This window comes from Papaver somniferum, chromosome 7 (assembly GCF_003573695.1).
Source record: "Papaver somniferum cultivar HN1 chromosome 7, ASM357369v1, whole genome shotgun sequence".
Lineage (NCBI taxonomy): Eukaryota > Viridiplantae > Streptophyta > Magnoliopsida > Ranunculales > Papaveraceae > Papaver > Papaver somniferum.
The window spans coordinates 187,033,757-187,049,751 of record NC_039364.1 but is presented as its reverse complement, the minus strand read 5'-3'; the positions used below and the strand labels follow the sequence as shown (position 1 = coordinate 187,049,751).

General features: G+C 42.0%; 1 protein-coding gene across 3 annotated transcripts; it reads right to left on the bottom strand.

The window, feature by feature from the left end:
- Positions 1 to 4,631: 4,631 nt before the first annotated feature.
- LOC113299191 lies at positions 4,632 to 15,206 on the bottom strand. Of its 3 annotated transcripts, XM_026548155.1 has the most exons (6): positions 14,651 to 15,206; positions 13,041 to 14,513; positions 8,064 to 8,094; positions 5,786 to 7,483; positions 5,541 to 5,699; positions 4,632 to 5,470 (listed from the first exon to the last, which is right to left on the bottom strand). In XM_026548155.1, the coding sequence occupies exon 4, from the start codon at positions 7,003 to 7,005 to the stop codon at positions 6,055 to 6,057; it is 951 nt and encodes a 316-aa protein (XP_026403940.1). In that variant the 5' UTR covers positions 7,006 to 7,483; positions 8,064 to 8,094; positions 13,041 to 14,513; positions 14,651 to 15,206; the 3' UTR covers positions 4,632 to 5,470; positions 5,541 to 5,699; positions 5,786 to 6,054. The 3 variants fall into 3 exon arrangements, with proteins under 3 accessions (XP_026403940.1, XP_026403939.1, XP_026403938.1); XM_026548154.1 differs by having other exon boundaries at positions 8,064 to 8,097; positions 13,041 to 15,206; XM_026548153.1 differs by having other exon boundaries at positions 13,041 to 15,206.
- Positions 15,207 to 15,995: the final 789 nt, after the last annotated feature.

Genomic DNA, 15,995 nt, shown 5'->3' with positions numbered 1-15,995 from the left:
AATCATTCTTTTATGGTTAACATATTCGTAGCTCCGTAAGATCTCTTATGTCGAGCATGTTCAATTAAATTGATCACTTTTGCGTTTAATTTGATTGAGTATTCCGATTAAATTAATCATGGGTTTACTTGTGGTTAGTTTAATTGAGAATTTTGGATATAGAAAATCATTTCATTATGGTTTTTGGTGTCCAATAAAATCCTTCTTTTCTTGTAAAAGTAAGGTCGCTCTTATTGTTCTTTTGGGAATGACATCAAATGGGGGAGAGTTCTTTTGAACTTGCACTTAATTTCCATATCTTTGTGGGTAGTGCGGTTGTGGAATTATTTAGAGTTTATCTTGTATCTTTATAAACTCCTTGATGAATGCATTTAGCTTCGGCTTTATGATTGCATCTAAATAAGTTGATATGTACTTTTCTTTGGTCTTGAAGCGTCTTCGTGGAAATTTCATTAGGATCCCGTTTTCGTACCTTTGCTAATTTTATTGACAAAAAAGAGGAGAATTAATATGTAGTTCACACTACAAATACATATGATTTACGTTTTTTACGGGTCATTATGTAAGGGGGAGTGGTTTTCATGTTGGGATCAAAGTATTGACTAAGGGGGAGTGATATATATCACCATAGTATTGTTGTCGAAGTTGTGATATAAGACCTTTGATGTTGTGTAATAATACTATGACACTGTATAACAATGATCGAGAGCTTTTGTTTTCTCATTGTTATGGCTATGGAACTTCAACGACTATGATGCTGAATTGAGCATCTACGGAATCATGGGAGTACTTGGAAAAGACGAAGTTTTCGAGTAACGTTGAAGCACCAAGGAGATCAAGCATGTGGACGAGAAGCAACAAAGTTTTATCTATTTTTTAATCCATATGTATTGATAGTTTTGTCACTAAAATTGACAAAGGGGGAGATTGTTAGAGCATTGCTCGGTCGAACACGCATGCGTTGCTTTCTCAAGCATGTTTGTCAATGTTAGTGATAAAAACTATATGTCTTGATTTCTAGTTTACTTATGACTAAGTCTCGGTCTAGGATAGTTAGGTACAATTGAGCTCCAGACTCCATGGCGATTATCTTACAAAGACGAAGAACTACTCAAGGAACCAGTGGAACTTCATCCGACCAAAAGGTATGTGGAGACTTGAACTCATCTGTCACTTAAAAGTCTATCTACTCTATCTCCTACTCTTGAGACAAAAGTCGTATAAGTATGATAATTTTCATACATACACATTTGCTATTTCGAGCCGAGTTTACTCGCCTATCTTTTTCTCGAAATATGTGTTGGTAAGCTTTTGTTTTAACCATTTTCATCTTTACCCGTGACGAAAGTCATGATGACGTTTCAATCTTGAAAATAGCTTTGATGACGATAGTCGATTCTTTTTGTCTAATGACTATTATAACATTATAGAAGAATGTTTCAATGATTGAAATGTAGAGTTGAGATAACCAACTATGGATATAAGCATATGTAGTGTGTTCGCACATTAGTGTATAAATCCATGTGCCGGAAACCAAGCGCGTGCATATGTGTGCGTGCGGTATTGGTGAAGTAGACAGGTTAGGTACGCGTACTGGCGGAAGTTTTCATACCGAACATTTCTGCTGAGTTTGTAAGTTTGCAAACTAGTAAACCAGTCACCTTAGGTACGCATACCCGTACACGCACCCACGGAAGTTTTCGAACCGAAAATTTCTGCTGAGTTTGTAAACTCAAATCCGGTAGCTAAGGTACGCATACCCGTATGCGTACCCAAGCTGGTTAATTCTCAAATCGGTAGTGTCATGAACTTAAACAATAAATCAATAAGGAACGCAATCTTTGCAAACCGTGGCTATATTGTTCATGAATTGATTCAAGTGAATCAAACCGATTTTGTTTCAATTGTGTCTATGAATAAAGACCTAAGCAATTGAACAACTCTTAAACTAGTTCTTATGAGTCATTTGAACTAGTTATGAGAAAGATGAATACGGTTAATATGAAAGTGCTCATATGGCTAACATTGATTAACTATTTGTGAACCAACCCAATGTACATGTTTAGGTACGTTTACTCAAACCTAAATGAATACATTTCATTTGTGTGTGAGACAAGCTAAGTTTCGATCCAACGGTTGAAAGATATTTGCTTGTATAAGTCAGGTTTTTCATCTAACGGTGAATATTGAATGCTTTGTTACCAAGGTAACTAAGATTGTTGTTGATGGTGGTTTTTAGCTTAGGGTTAAAATCGTAAAACCTTGCATCAGATGTGACGTCACTCTGCAAGGAAGCGGTGCTGCGAGTACTAACCTCTCCACCGACATATTTATTGAGCCTCTCAATACACTTTTATCCATAACACTCTATAAATTTCGGCACTTCTCCAATATGAGACTCACTGAGTACTTTCCTGTGCTATCTTCCCCAGCAGAACCCTTAATCGGTATGTCATGACGGATTTATGTTCACTCGAATCGGAGTAGCATGAACCTCCAAGTACCAAAGTTAAGGCAATTGCACGAAATGCTCAGACAGAAATCACACTGCATTCTGTAGATAAAGATTTTGTATGACAACATACAAAATCCAGCTAATTATTGTGATAACTCGCAAAGAACTGATAAATCCAACTAATTTGCAAATTAGGGTTTCGCGCCCCGCGCAGTATACTAGACCTCGTTGGTCGAAACCATGCTTAAATAAGCTAGGCAACCGAATCCGCCACAGCAACTAAAAGTGTGGTCGCGCCCTAGCATGTCGGCCCTCTTTCCGTCGACCAATCAGGTCGCTTCAAATCCGCGCGTTGGAAGTAAGGCCACGCCCTAGCATGCTGGCTCCACTTCCTGTCAACCAATCGGGTTGCTCCAAAACTTGCCACGACCTCAAAAAGGTCGCCATACTAAGTTGGCTTCCCAAAACACGCCAGCTTCCCAAAAACGCGTTAGCTTCCCAAAAAACGCCAGCATGCCGCACGCGCATGCCAGACGCGCATGCTAGACGCGCTTGCCATACGCGCTTACCACACGCGCTTGCTGGACGCGTTTACCAGACGCGCATGCCGGACGCGCTTCCCAGACGCGCATGCCAGACGCGCTCGCCAGACGCGCATGCCAGACGCGCATACCAGACGCACATGCTAGATGCGCTTCCCAGACGCGCATGCCACTCACGCTACCACGCCTCTTGCCACCAACGAAAGGTAGCCATAATCAAGGGCTACCCTTCCTCCTGAGGTGCGGATCTCAGCCGTACAAGTTCGCCACCAAGCCTGTGGAAACTTCTGGCCGCAATGCCAAATTCCACGATTTGTGTCAAACCCTAATTTGGCCACGCCAAAGGAATGCGCAAGCCATGCCAGCACCACGGCCACGCCACTGGCCTCCAAACGGAAGGTAGTCGTGATCAACGGCTACCCTTCCTCCTGAGATGCAAAATCTCGGCCGTCAAAGGTCATCACTGAACCGGCAAGCCTCTCTATCTTAACTTGCCGCATATCACAACATGCTACACGTTTTCCAATGAAAACACTCGAGACATCAAAACATGTCACAAACTGGGGGATGCTCATCAGGGTATTGGTCTGGCGGTTTACAGCGTGCGACGTGCAATACGCCCGTTACAAGAAAGTGTCATAAGAGTGAGGCGATTAGTAATGGCAAGAAATAAGTGGTGAAACGCATCTTCATTATGGAAACATCAATTCCAGGCGTTACCCGTTATCACTTTTCCACCACTCAACCGCTTCCACTTCTTACGAGGCCAGGGTAGGTTTTATTACGACTTGTATAAATAGGTTTCACCTATTTCCACCAAACAACAAGTTTTTGGTCAAGAGAATAATAAACATCCATAAATCACCTGGTAGATTTCCATCCAGCTCGCCAGTTCAACTTTCGGATACAAGTCGCAAAACACCCACACTTATAGAATTAACTATTCCGTCCTCAACACTTTCTTCGCTTCCCTCCCTAAGACCAACCCTTCTCCTTCACTTTGTGACCAAAGCAAGCCTGGAACGACCATTTCTTGGTTTAGGCCAGGATTGTACATATTGATCTCTCGAATCAAAAGTACTCCCGTGCAGTACATTGTTTTGGGTTTAGATTTGTTTCTCACCCGCACTCACACGAAATTACCGAAATCAGCAGAAACGGTTTTCACCCACAAACAATTGGCGACTACAGTGGGAGGTTGATCTCTCGGTTACAAATTCAACTCTCGTTTCCATCATCCTACCAACGAATGCCATACTTTGAAGCGTCCAAGAAGAGCGGGGTTTCAGGAGAATTGCGTCTAGGGGCTAGGGATTCTCCGCTTTACTATGAATTATCGTGAAGATGTTCCACAGACAACAAAAGAGAAACTGGGGAGTTCTCACAACAACTAGGGCATCACGGGAAGAATCAGATTCACTCCCTGAAAACTCAGTTTTGGCGAAAGACCCTAAAATGAGTAAGTTTGCCAGATGATGTTTACATGACCTATCGTTTGGATTTTCACATTTTCCATGGAAGTCGATAACCCAATCATCCCAAGGTTTCTTATATTTTCCTTCTCGTGCAACATTCATGATTTCACAATTTTCCCGGATGATTTGCTACTTACACTCGCAATTCAGACTTTAACCTATCAAAAGACCATTATTCCAAAATAATCCAAAACTCTCACAAGTAACAATTCTCTATCAATCCACAAATCCAAAAAGAAATCAAACTATAACTAGGCGTTTTGTTTTCCCTTCAAGAAAAAACCCTAAGAAAAGGAGTTCAGAAAGTAAAAGTATTCAAGGAAAATTGCTTAACAACGGCTCGTTCTTCTTGGAGAAAATATCCATCATGCTCTGAAGAGCCTCCTGCTTCAGATTTAACTCCTGGGACAACTTCTCGACTTCTGCCACCTGTTGATTAATCAAATCCGCAGAAGGGCCATCAACCGCTCCAGCCTGCAGCTTTTGAATCTCGGAGAATCCCTCACAGAACCAGGAAGCATTAAACTCAAAGTCTACGCACAAGTCCCGGTGAAACTCCCAGTTTGAGATCTCATATCGAGAAACGGTATGGCCAGTCATTTTGCACATATCGCGAATTGAAGATAATATTTCCTCCAGCCTCTTAACCAACGCGAAACGGCTAGTAATCTTCTTCGTCGTTGCGATATGTCTGTACTTCTCCCATATTTTGGTATACAACTCCGCATGCTTAGCTGGTACACTGAAGCCTCCAATCAACACGTAGTCTTCATGGGGAGCCAAATATGGAGGAGCGAAAATGGCGCTCGTAACCGAATCTGTGACCGACAGAGGATTCCCGACTACGATTGCGCCAACGGTCGCCGGAGTATTTTCCACATCTGGTTCGCGGTATTGTCAACATCCATTTCCAAATCGCCAACTGGCGCGACTTCCACGGTTGGACCTTCATCATGGCGAGTCTCCACCTCAAGGCCATCTTCAGAAACAATTCCTCCCTGCAACATTACGATTTAGTTTTGTTTCAAAAGCAAAAAGAAGAAGGAGGAGAAGAATGCAGAAACCTACCAAATCATTTGCGGACCCGCCGGAGAAAGACTCATCGTTACTTTCAGAAGTGCTTTCATCATCACCTCTGGATCCCGAGCTTTCTTCTTCTTCGTATTCAGGAAACTTATTTGCCGATTTTTGTGCAAGCCTGGAAAAGGCGTTTGTACTGTCAAGACCCTGAATGGTGAAAGGATAAAAGATGTTCAGCAACAAAACAAAAGACTTGTGTAAACCAGTCAAGATTAATAAGGAATCATACACACATGTATGTTAGAAGAATTAAAATTCATGGGAACTTCCATATCCGACCGGAAACCACCCGCGCGGTTTTTAGACCTTCGCTCATTTTTCTGGGAACTTCCCACATCCAGGCTGGGAGATTTTCGCTTAGCAGTAGAAGGCTCCCTCAACAGTTGATGTTCCGCTAAAGTCACAGAGGAAGGCTTGCCACCAGTATTTTCCACAACATCGTTCACAAATCAATGGATGGCAAGAAACCCATCCTGCCAGAACTTGTTATACCTAGGGGTTGTCACCGAACTTCGTTATGGGAACAGGAAAGGAAGACTTTTACCTGGCGCGAGAACACTGGAAACAACTCTTCCGGAGCAACTGGGTGACGAATAAATGGGACCCCTTGGTGAAAACCCATATGACGAGTCGCCCTGTCAATATTATAAGGGACCGCCTTGCAACATACCCGGAAGAAAGATGTCACGTGTCCAGGGAAACAACTCCGCATATATACGACCTCTCCAACGCTCATATTCTCTTCAGCAGAAAGCAAATTCAAGTTCGGAGCAACGGCGAAAGTGTTCGGCTGAACTATGGACGCATGGACTGGACCCCAGGGACGAAAACTAACGGCATAGGCATTGTCAATAAAATCGATAAGCTTTGCTCCGGATTTTGGGCGCTTATTTGACCATCGCAGTATTCTGGAGCCGCCACAAGACTCGTGAAGTGGAGCCAACGGTTTGGGAGCATATTTTGCGAAATGCTCCCACAACCATGCATGGAGAAAAACGACGTGAACATACGAGTCCACCTTCATATAACCATTTGAAGCGTGCATATCTGCGACCAGATGATCCAAATGGGCATACAAAGAACCAAGAAACAAGCCACCAATAGGAAGAACGACGCCTTTCGCCAGTTTGATGGAAAATTTAATAAGCCCTCGCCTTATCTCCTTCTTACCAGAGCCGTCATCAAAAATATCTCTGGACAGCCACAGAGCTAAAAATGCAGCAACATGGAGAGTGTCATCTAATGCTAGGTCCGACTCTGGCTCATCAGGGAGCCACTCAAACACCCACCAGCTGTAGAAGCACTTCGTCTCGTAATCCTTCCGAAAGAATCCTTTAGAATTCTCGGCAAGAGTGGCACACATTTTTTCTTCATCGTCGGACAACGTGATATCAAGATTCCCTGTTATGGGAAGGTTCAGCAAGACAGCTACACTCTCTAAAGAGATGGTCATTTCACCCCACCTGAATATGGCGGTATGAGTATCTGAGCACCATCTGGAGACAAATATGATCAAGCCCGGGATGTCTTTCCTGACTTGAAGTGTTGCAGAAGCCGTGACAGCTCCAATGATTTACGCCTGGGTTAAATTGTCCCTCACACAGTCTTGACTTATCATAAATTGCATCCATTTATCAAAAGAGCGCAATGGACTTTGACAGATTTTGAAGTCGATTGGAGAAGCATGATACTCTTTCCTCTGAAGGCAAAACCGCATTACGCGGCCCGGCCGAACCGACTGGACCTCTCCTTCATTTTCTGAGCCGGTCAAAAGGATCGCCACATACTTGGGATGAGCTCTCCTAAGTGAAGAAGACTTTGTAAAAAATTAATCATCCGTGTTTGGCTTGGAGTTACCAACGTTTGTCGATGCAGTGTCAAGACTTTTCTCAGGTGTCATCTTAACAAAATTCCTTATGCTTTTGAAGCAACTACAACGAAGCAAAACGAAGAATTACTACTTTGGAGAAAAACATACATACAGTCTTATCAAAATCGGTTATGAACAAACAACACATTTGCTACGGAAATTTCTCTTTGGCTACATGTCATGGCATTTACGACTAAAGGAATAGGGATTGATGCCGCTCAACGGGTGTACGTGATGTCGCAGGAAATACGCTCTTGGCCGAAACTAGGAAATACCGCGGGAAGCATGCAATAACGCGAAAAATACAACCTAGGTCAAGTCGCGCTTGGTCATGGAAATATGCTCGCGGCCAAGAGAGGAACGTTTTCATAACGGAAACTATGCACACGGCCACAAAGAGGGAAAGGAAACCCTGAAGCCAGGTTTTCACAGGAAGAAAATTAATGGCAGCCACCTATTCACGCGTGCCTATATCTTGTATAATACTTGGTCTTCTTACTATCGGCGTAACGGCTAATATTACTATGATACTGCTAGCAAGGAAGAATCATTCATACAAAAGTATTTCTACGGGTTCATGGAGAACATGTCTATGGCTAGGTTTTGCATCGACAAAAAAACAACAACGTTGGAACACATACCTGGAGTGCGCTTGCCTACTTCTCTGCTTTGCTGCTAACGCGGGGACAAGAAAACAAAGCCAATGTTACAAAAATAAAAGAGGCGTGGCACCTTTTATATACATACAATAAAACTTCTATAAAATAATAGGCTTGAGACCACCCAAATCCTATTATTTTAAAGAGATATTACTTAATTGATAAAATAATAATTTATTATTTTATACGTATACTAATAATATATTAATTTAAAGAATAATTCTCAATATAAAAGATTTCTTTGGAAAGAACAAGATTTTCCATATTGAAAAAATAAAAATAAAGTATCTTAATTAGTGCACTACGAACTACAGTATTAAGGATGAAATACAACTTGATTTGAACTTCAGAGAAAAGCAAACCAACATTGAATCATATTTTGAGAAAATATAATATGTATGAAAATTATTTTTTATTTTCTATTGGAATTATTATTTTACATAATATTTAGGACCTATTAATGCTTAAGGGGAACTTTTGAGATATATTATATTATAATTTTATCGAATTTATTATTTTAGCACAAGGGCCCGAGTCGGTATTGGAAATTTTTACTATTTTAGCGAGACTATTATATTATCGAGCATTATTTTAAAAAAGTTTTACTGTATTACTTTTGAAGTTTGGGTAGAAGAAGGTTTCCTTTTATAAGCGCAACACTTTTGGAATTAGGATGGAAGAAGGTTTCTCGTTTGAATTATGCACGGAAAAGGCAACTGGGGCCGCGGAGGAAACGCTCCGTGGCGCCACCAATCCATGGCCAAGACAACGCCACCATCTCCACGCCCAAACCTTCCGCACCGAGCCGAGCCATCCCCCCAGCCAAGCCGCGTCCAAGTCGCGCCAAGCCAAGTCGCGCTCAAGCCAAGCCAAGCCGCGTCCAAGCTAGCCACGTCATCCGCTACTTCAGCTAGCCGCCCATCCGCTACTTCAAGCTAGAGGTACCAACGACCCACGGCCAAGATGAATCTATGAAAAATCCTCCAGCACAAGGATCAAGGATTTCTCATGCCTTCCACTAAAGGTTAGTTAAATTTCCTTGGCGATCTCTTCACATGTTGCTCTCTCGATTTTGCTCTCGCCTGTCACCAACTCATGCTTACCCCGCAACAATGCCACTGTTACATTCTAAGCAGGGGACTTAATGTTGATGGTGGTTTTTAGCTTAGGGTTAAAATCGTAAAACCTTGCATCAGATGTGACGTCACTCTGAAAGGAAGCGGTACTGCGAGTACTAACCTCTCCACTGACATATTTATTGAGCCGCTCAATACACTTTTATCCATAACACTCTGTAAAAGCACCTCGTCAATACGAGACTCACTGAGTACTTTCTTGTGCTATGTTCCCCATCAGAACCCTTGATCGGTATGGCATGACGGATTTATGCTCACTCGCATCGGAGTAGCATGAACCTCCAAGTACCAAAGTTAAGGCCATTGCACAAAATGCTCAGACAGAAAGCACACTGCATTCTGTAGATAAATATTTTGTATGGAAACATACAAAATCCAGCTAATTATTGTGATAACTCGCAAAGAACTCATAAACCCAACTAATTTGCAAATTAGGGTTTCGCGCCCCGCGCAGTATACTGGACCCCGTTGGTCGAAACCATGCTTAAACAAGCTAGGAAACCTAATCCTCCACAGCGCGCTAAAAGTGCGGGCGCGCCCTAGCATGTCGGCCCTCTTTCCGTCGACCAATCAGGTCGTTTCAAATCCGCCACCGTGCGTTGGAAGTAGGGTCACGCCCTAGCATGCTGGCTCCACTTCCTGTCAACCAATCGGGTTTCTCCAAAACATGCCACGACCTCAAAAAGGTCGCCATACTAAGTTGGCTTCCCAAAACACGCCAGCTTCCCAAAAACGCGCTAGCTTCCCAAAAAACGCCAGCATGCCGCACGCGCATGCCGCACATGCCAGGTCTGCATGCCAGAAGCGCTTACCAGACGTGCATGCCATACGCGCTTGCCAGACGTGCATGCCAGACGCGCTTACCAGACGCGCATGCCAGACGCGCTTTCCAGACACGCTCACAAGACGCGCATGCCAGACGCGCTCCCCATCATCAGGACGCGCATGCCTGACGCGCTCGCCAGACGCACATGCCAGACGCGCTTACCAGATGCTCATGCCAGACGCGCTTACCATACGCGCATGCCAACCACGGTACCACGCCTTTGGCCACCAACGGAAGGTATCCATAATCAACGGCTACCCTTCCTACTGAGGTGCAGATCTCAGCCGTAAAAGTTCGCCACCAAGCCTGTGGCAACTTCTGGCCGCAATGCCGAACTCCACGGTTTGTGTCAAACCCTAATTTGGCCACGCCAAAGGCATGCACAAGCCATGCCAGCACCACGGCCACGCCACTGGCCGCCAAACAGAAGGTAGCCGCGATAAACGGCTACCCTTCCTCCTGAGATGCAAAATCTCAGCCGTCGAAGGTCGTCACTGAACCGCCAAGCCTCTCTATCTTAACTTTCCGCACATAGCAACATGCTACATGTTTTCCAATGAAAACACTCGAGACATCAAAACATGTCACAAACTGGGGGATGCTCATCAGGGTATTGGTCTAGCGGTTTACAGCGTGCGGCGTGCAATACGCCCGTTACAAGAAAATGTCATAATACTGAGGCGGTTAGTAATAGCAAGAAATAAGTGGTGAAACACATCTTCATTATGGAAACATCAATTCCAGGCGTTACCCGTTACCACTTTTCCATCACTCAACCGCTTCCACTTCTTACGAGGCCAGGGTACGTTTTTATTACGACTTGTATAAATAGGTTTCACCTATTTCCACCAAACAACAAGTTTTTGGTCAGGAGAACAATACACATCCAGAAATCACTTGGTAGCTTTCCATCCAGCTCGCTAGTTCAACTTTCGGATACAAGTCGCAAAACACCCACACTTCCAGAATCAACTATTCTGGCCTCAACACTTTCTTCGCTTCCCTCCCTAAGACCAATCCTTCTCCTTCACTTTATGACCGAAGCAAGCCTGGAACTGCCATTTCTTGGTTTAGGACAGGATTGTACAGATCGATCTCTCGAATCAAAAGTACTCCCGTGCAGTATATTGTTTTGGGTTTAGATTTGTTTCTCACCCGCATTCACATGAAATTACTGAAATCAGCAGATACAGTTTTCACCAACACACAATTACAAACCCTGATTTGAAAAATATATAAGGGAGACGTCTAGAAACTAGAAAAACTAATCCCCACACCTCCTGTGTGATACTAGTTGGCTTTGTTAGAGTCGATTCTCCTTTAACCGTAGGTTTCTTCTCGAGACCCTGTCGGTTAACGACTTAAAGACTTCATTGGGATTGTGAAGCCAGACGAAACTACTTCTCTTGTAGTTGAGCGATCTGATCTTGCCATTTTCTATCGTACGAGTTCAATTGAAATAATTGACTTGAGATTTTATCTCTGATAGGGCAAGATAAAAAGAAATAACAAACATCTTCGTCTCATCGTATGTCATTCCACAATATCTAGTTTCGCTACCATACGATTTAGATTATTGTGAGGTGATCGATAATACTAAGCTGTTCTTCGGGAATATAAGTCCGGTTTATCGATTAGTTCCTGTTCACCTTGATTTATCAAATGACGAAACAAAACTCAGAGGTTTATCTGTGTGAGACAGATTTATCTATCATCATAGAATTTTCTGTGTGATACAAATTTGTTTATTAAAGTCTTCGACTTTGGGTCGTAGCAAATCTTGGTTGTGGGTGAGATCAGCTAAGGGAATCAAGTGCGTAGTATCCTGCTGGGATCAGAGACGTAGGGAGCGCAACTGTACCTTGAATCCGTGTTATATTGATTAGGGTTCAACTACAGTCCAGACCGAAGTTAGTTTGTAGTAGACTAGTGTTTGTAGCGGTTTAATACAGTGTGGTGTTCAATCTGGACTAGGTCCCGGGGTTTTTCTGCATTTGCGGTTTCCTCGTTAACAAAATTTCTAGTGTCTGTGTTATTTCTATTTCGCATTATATTTTGTTATATAATTGAATATCACAGGTTGTGCGTTGTATCTATCAATTGTGAAATTCAACCTTTGGTTGTTGATTGGAAATTGATTGATCCTTGGATATTGGTCTTTGGTACCATCCAAGTTTACTATCCTTGTATTTGATAAAGACTCGCAAATTCTTATTTGCTTGAGTAAAGATCAAATCAAGTGAGAGAGATATTAACTCCTCGATATACTTTTCTCTAGATTGAGTCAGACTGTCTAGTTGATTCTTTAGAAAGTATATTGAAGTTAGTCTATACAGATTGTTAATCGAAATATTGGGTGTGGTTAGACCCCCGTTTTTTCAGGATTTCCATCACCAACAACAAACATCATCATCGGTTCATAAAAACAAAGGCCAACATGTTCAAGCGGCGTAAAACCCCAAAATGAAAGAAAGTTGTGGAAAATAAAAACCAGCCAGAATCTTCATCAACAATCAGTCTCCAGGGGACATCTCTCTTCTCTATCAATTTAATTTTATTATTAAAAATTTAAATCTGGTGAATAAAATTTTGAAAAAGCTTTTAGAAAACTTTGCTTTTTCTTCGATGAGGGTTTGATTTCTTTCAAAAGCTTCAGTTCAAAACAAATTTTAATTGCAGATTTACAATTAATGTATCGTAATTTACTAACCCATTTAATTGATTTTGAAAACATTAAACGTTGACATTTCAATTTGATTTGGGGAACAAACAAATCAAATAGTGAAAACTTAATAAATTATAGGTCCAATTTATCTTTCTGTTCCTTATTGTACAAAAAAAAAACAAACAGTATGCGAAGTTAAGAGTAAATATTATCAGCAGCTTAAGAAAATGAAAGGAGCAGAGAATACAGAAGCAGTAAAGGACAAAAGAAAGTGCAACGACATGGAAATCTAGTTTCATGTTGATTGCCTAAGGGCATTAAGATTATCTTACCTCTTATGCGGGACTATTTTGCAGTTTCTCTGTTCTATCAACAGGTCCAACGCGAAGAAAACGCGAAGTAAAGAGAGTATGCGAAGACAACGTTCACAATAGCCCCAACACTTAAAATCCAGCACGATGAATTGATCCAGTATGTAGGGCGATGACATCACACCAACAGCTCAAAGCGGAAGAAACAACACGCGAAGAAGGACACAAAGACTCAATTTGCCAGCAAGCTCATACTTAGACAAATAAACTCAAAGACACAATTCCATGCACCAAGGAAAAACAGTCATTCTGCCAAGAAGATCAGCTTTAGTCGTGGAATTACTACCAACAGGGTGAAAATAAAGGAATGACGAAAGCCAAAGAAGTGTACACAAAGCAAAGGCGAAATATAACACCACCAGTTCAGCGCGAATGCATAGCCAGGAGCACGAAGAAGAAAGAAGGGTGATCAAATGGCTAAGGGCGACAATAAAGAAAGGATTCGACCTGGCTCTATCAACAGAAGAGTACAAGAAGAGAAGTACAGGGAAAGAAAGAAAGCTACAACAATCACTAATAAAAAATTTCTCTTAAAATATTTTGCCTTCGCAGAGACAAGGTAGTACAGGGAAGTATCTATAATTGGAGCAAGCGTAAAAAGGAGAAAGATTAAATAATGGGAAAATAAAGGCGTCGAAAAGAGCAAAAAAAAGCTTGGAGAGCTACCGCTAGGTCATGGCATAGGGCAGGGAAGCTCAAGGACGCACAGGAAAAATTCTCAGGCCAAAGAAGCTTCAAAGACGCAGAGGGCAAACAAGATTTAAAGACGTACAAAGGCGAATATATAGTTACTGGACTGTTTTATTTTCTATCCTTGTGTAGGGGAAAAAAGAAAAGGAACACCCAAAGATAAAGGAGAGAGCTCAGATGAAGGAAAGGACTTACTCCATGCGAAGACAAAGCGTCTCATACTTAAACAGCCAAAGGCGATGATATGTCTTACACAGAGAGCTACCAATTAAGGAACAAAAGAGCATGCAATTATCGAAATTGGCAAATAGAGAAGAACAGGTGGAAGAAGAGAGCAGCACAGATAAACATTCGGCCAATCCAGGCGATGAAAGAAACCAGGCTCACTCCGAATTCTTGCACTTACCATTCATGCGTTCTCTATGCCGTGCAGGATGAAAAGAAAAACGAAAGGGCGAAGGAATGAAGGAGACAGATCGAAGTTGCATCACCAATTACTTCAAAGACGATGAATTATTTTAACATAAACTATTCCAAATTATTCTTTTGGTGGTTGTTTGCTTGCAGCAAAGTATACTTACAGGCGAAAACATGAAGCTACAAGCGAGTGAAAAGATGAAGGAAAGATGGAAACCAGGTGAGAAAAAAGTCAACGGCAAGACAAAGCCAGCAACAGGCGATGAATATATGCTTCATGGATACGAACCAGCAAAGAGACGATCTTAAAGAGGCACATAACCGAAGCTGGACAACAAAGAGGTTAACAAAGCTCAGTAAGAGTGGCAAAGGAGAAAACAAAAACTAACTCTCGACATTGCAGGTTTCTTGTGCTTGAAACCGAGGAGGAAGGAAAAAATCATTAAAGCACGAAGAGAAAGTACCACAGGCGAAGAGACCATCGTTAATCAACATCTCAGGCAAAATACACGTATGCGAAGACATCATCTTCACATATGCGGAGGAAGGTGACAGGTGAAATTGGCAGAATACACGAGGAGGAACAAAGTGAGATTAAACAAAGCTACATTGAAACCCATAAGGCAAATACGTATTCTAGGTTTACAGGATGAAGTCAACTTCAACTACCCAGGGGCGGACATGAAGAAGAAAGACGCAAAGCAACGATGGACAGGAACATCAAAAGAGAAGAACGATGTGCAAAAGGCGAATCAAAGCGAAGGCGTTAGAGTAAATTTTAACTCTCATGCGGTATTATTTTGCAGATTTAGAATCAACTAGGCGAAGAAGAAAATCAGGGAGGATTCGTGCCAATAACCAAAGAGCGAACAAAGATGTACAGGTGAAAGAAAGGCGGTGATATACTAAAAGACAAACGTACAGGTGAAGAAGAAGAAATAGCAAGGATCAAAAGAAAAATCCAGATAACATTTTCTTTCACAAACAGGAACAACAAGCCATAGAAGAAGGAAGCAGCAATATAACCGCACGGCAGAAAAAATAAGTAAATGAATGGAGGAGAATAAAAGCTAATAAAGCATCATACATAAGAGCGATAACAAGAAATAAGTTACGTGAATAATACCGCACACAAGATGTAGCACAGATGGTCGTGGGCGAAGTAAACAATGCTGATTTCTCGCGTTCAATTCTCACCCACCTCATATTTTCACATATTTTTTTAGAACAGCAAAGAGCGACAACATGATAATAAATGATGCGAATTATATCGCTCCTTCACAAACACGAACCAACACAGTTGGCTAGGAGCGAAAAGAAGGAATTTGAGGTCGCGGGATCGATTCTCTACCCACCCATACTTTTTACACGGTTTCTTCAACTTCGCAGGACGAAGAGATGAATAAGAGGACATTGATTTATATTCCACAAATAGGAGCTAGCTCAGTTGGTGAAGTACGAAGTTAATGAGTCAGATTCTTTCACAAACAAGAGATAACACAATTGGTTAAGTTCATATTCATTGAGTTCGCGCAGCAGCACATAGGATTGATTCTCTCCTTTCACTTAATTTTTTGCTGCTGTGTGATAATACCTCATATTTGCAAAAGAGTCCCATCTTGCCGAAGCACACCGGTTCATGTTCAAGCCCACTTTTTTCAAAGCCCATTAAAGCATACCAAACAGTAAACAAGCCATCAAACACTTCATCATCAAACATGACGTGTGAACCACATCTAAAGGGCGATATCTACGCACCAAGAGGAACTTAAAACTACAAACTCACATGAAGAGCACTCAACAAACACA

Excerpts from the sequence above, each read along its gene's own strand:
- LOC113299191 (XM_026548154.1), bottom strand. The coding sequence starts at position 7,005 with ATGACCATCTCTTTAGAGAGTGTAGCTGTCTTGCTGAACCTTCCCATA.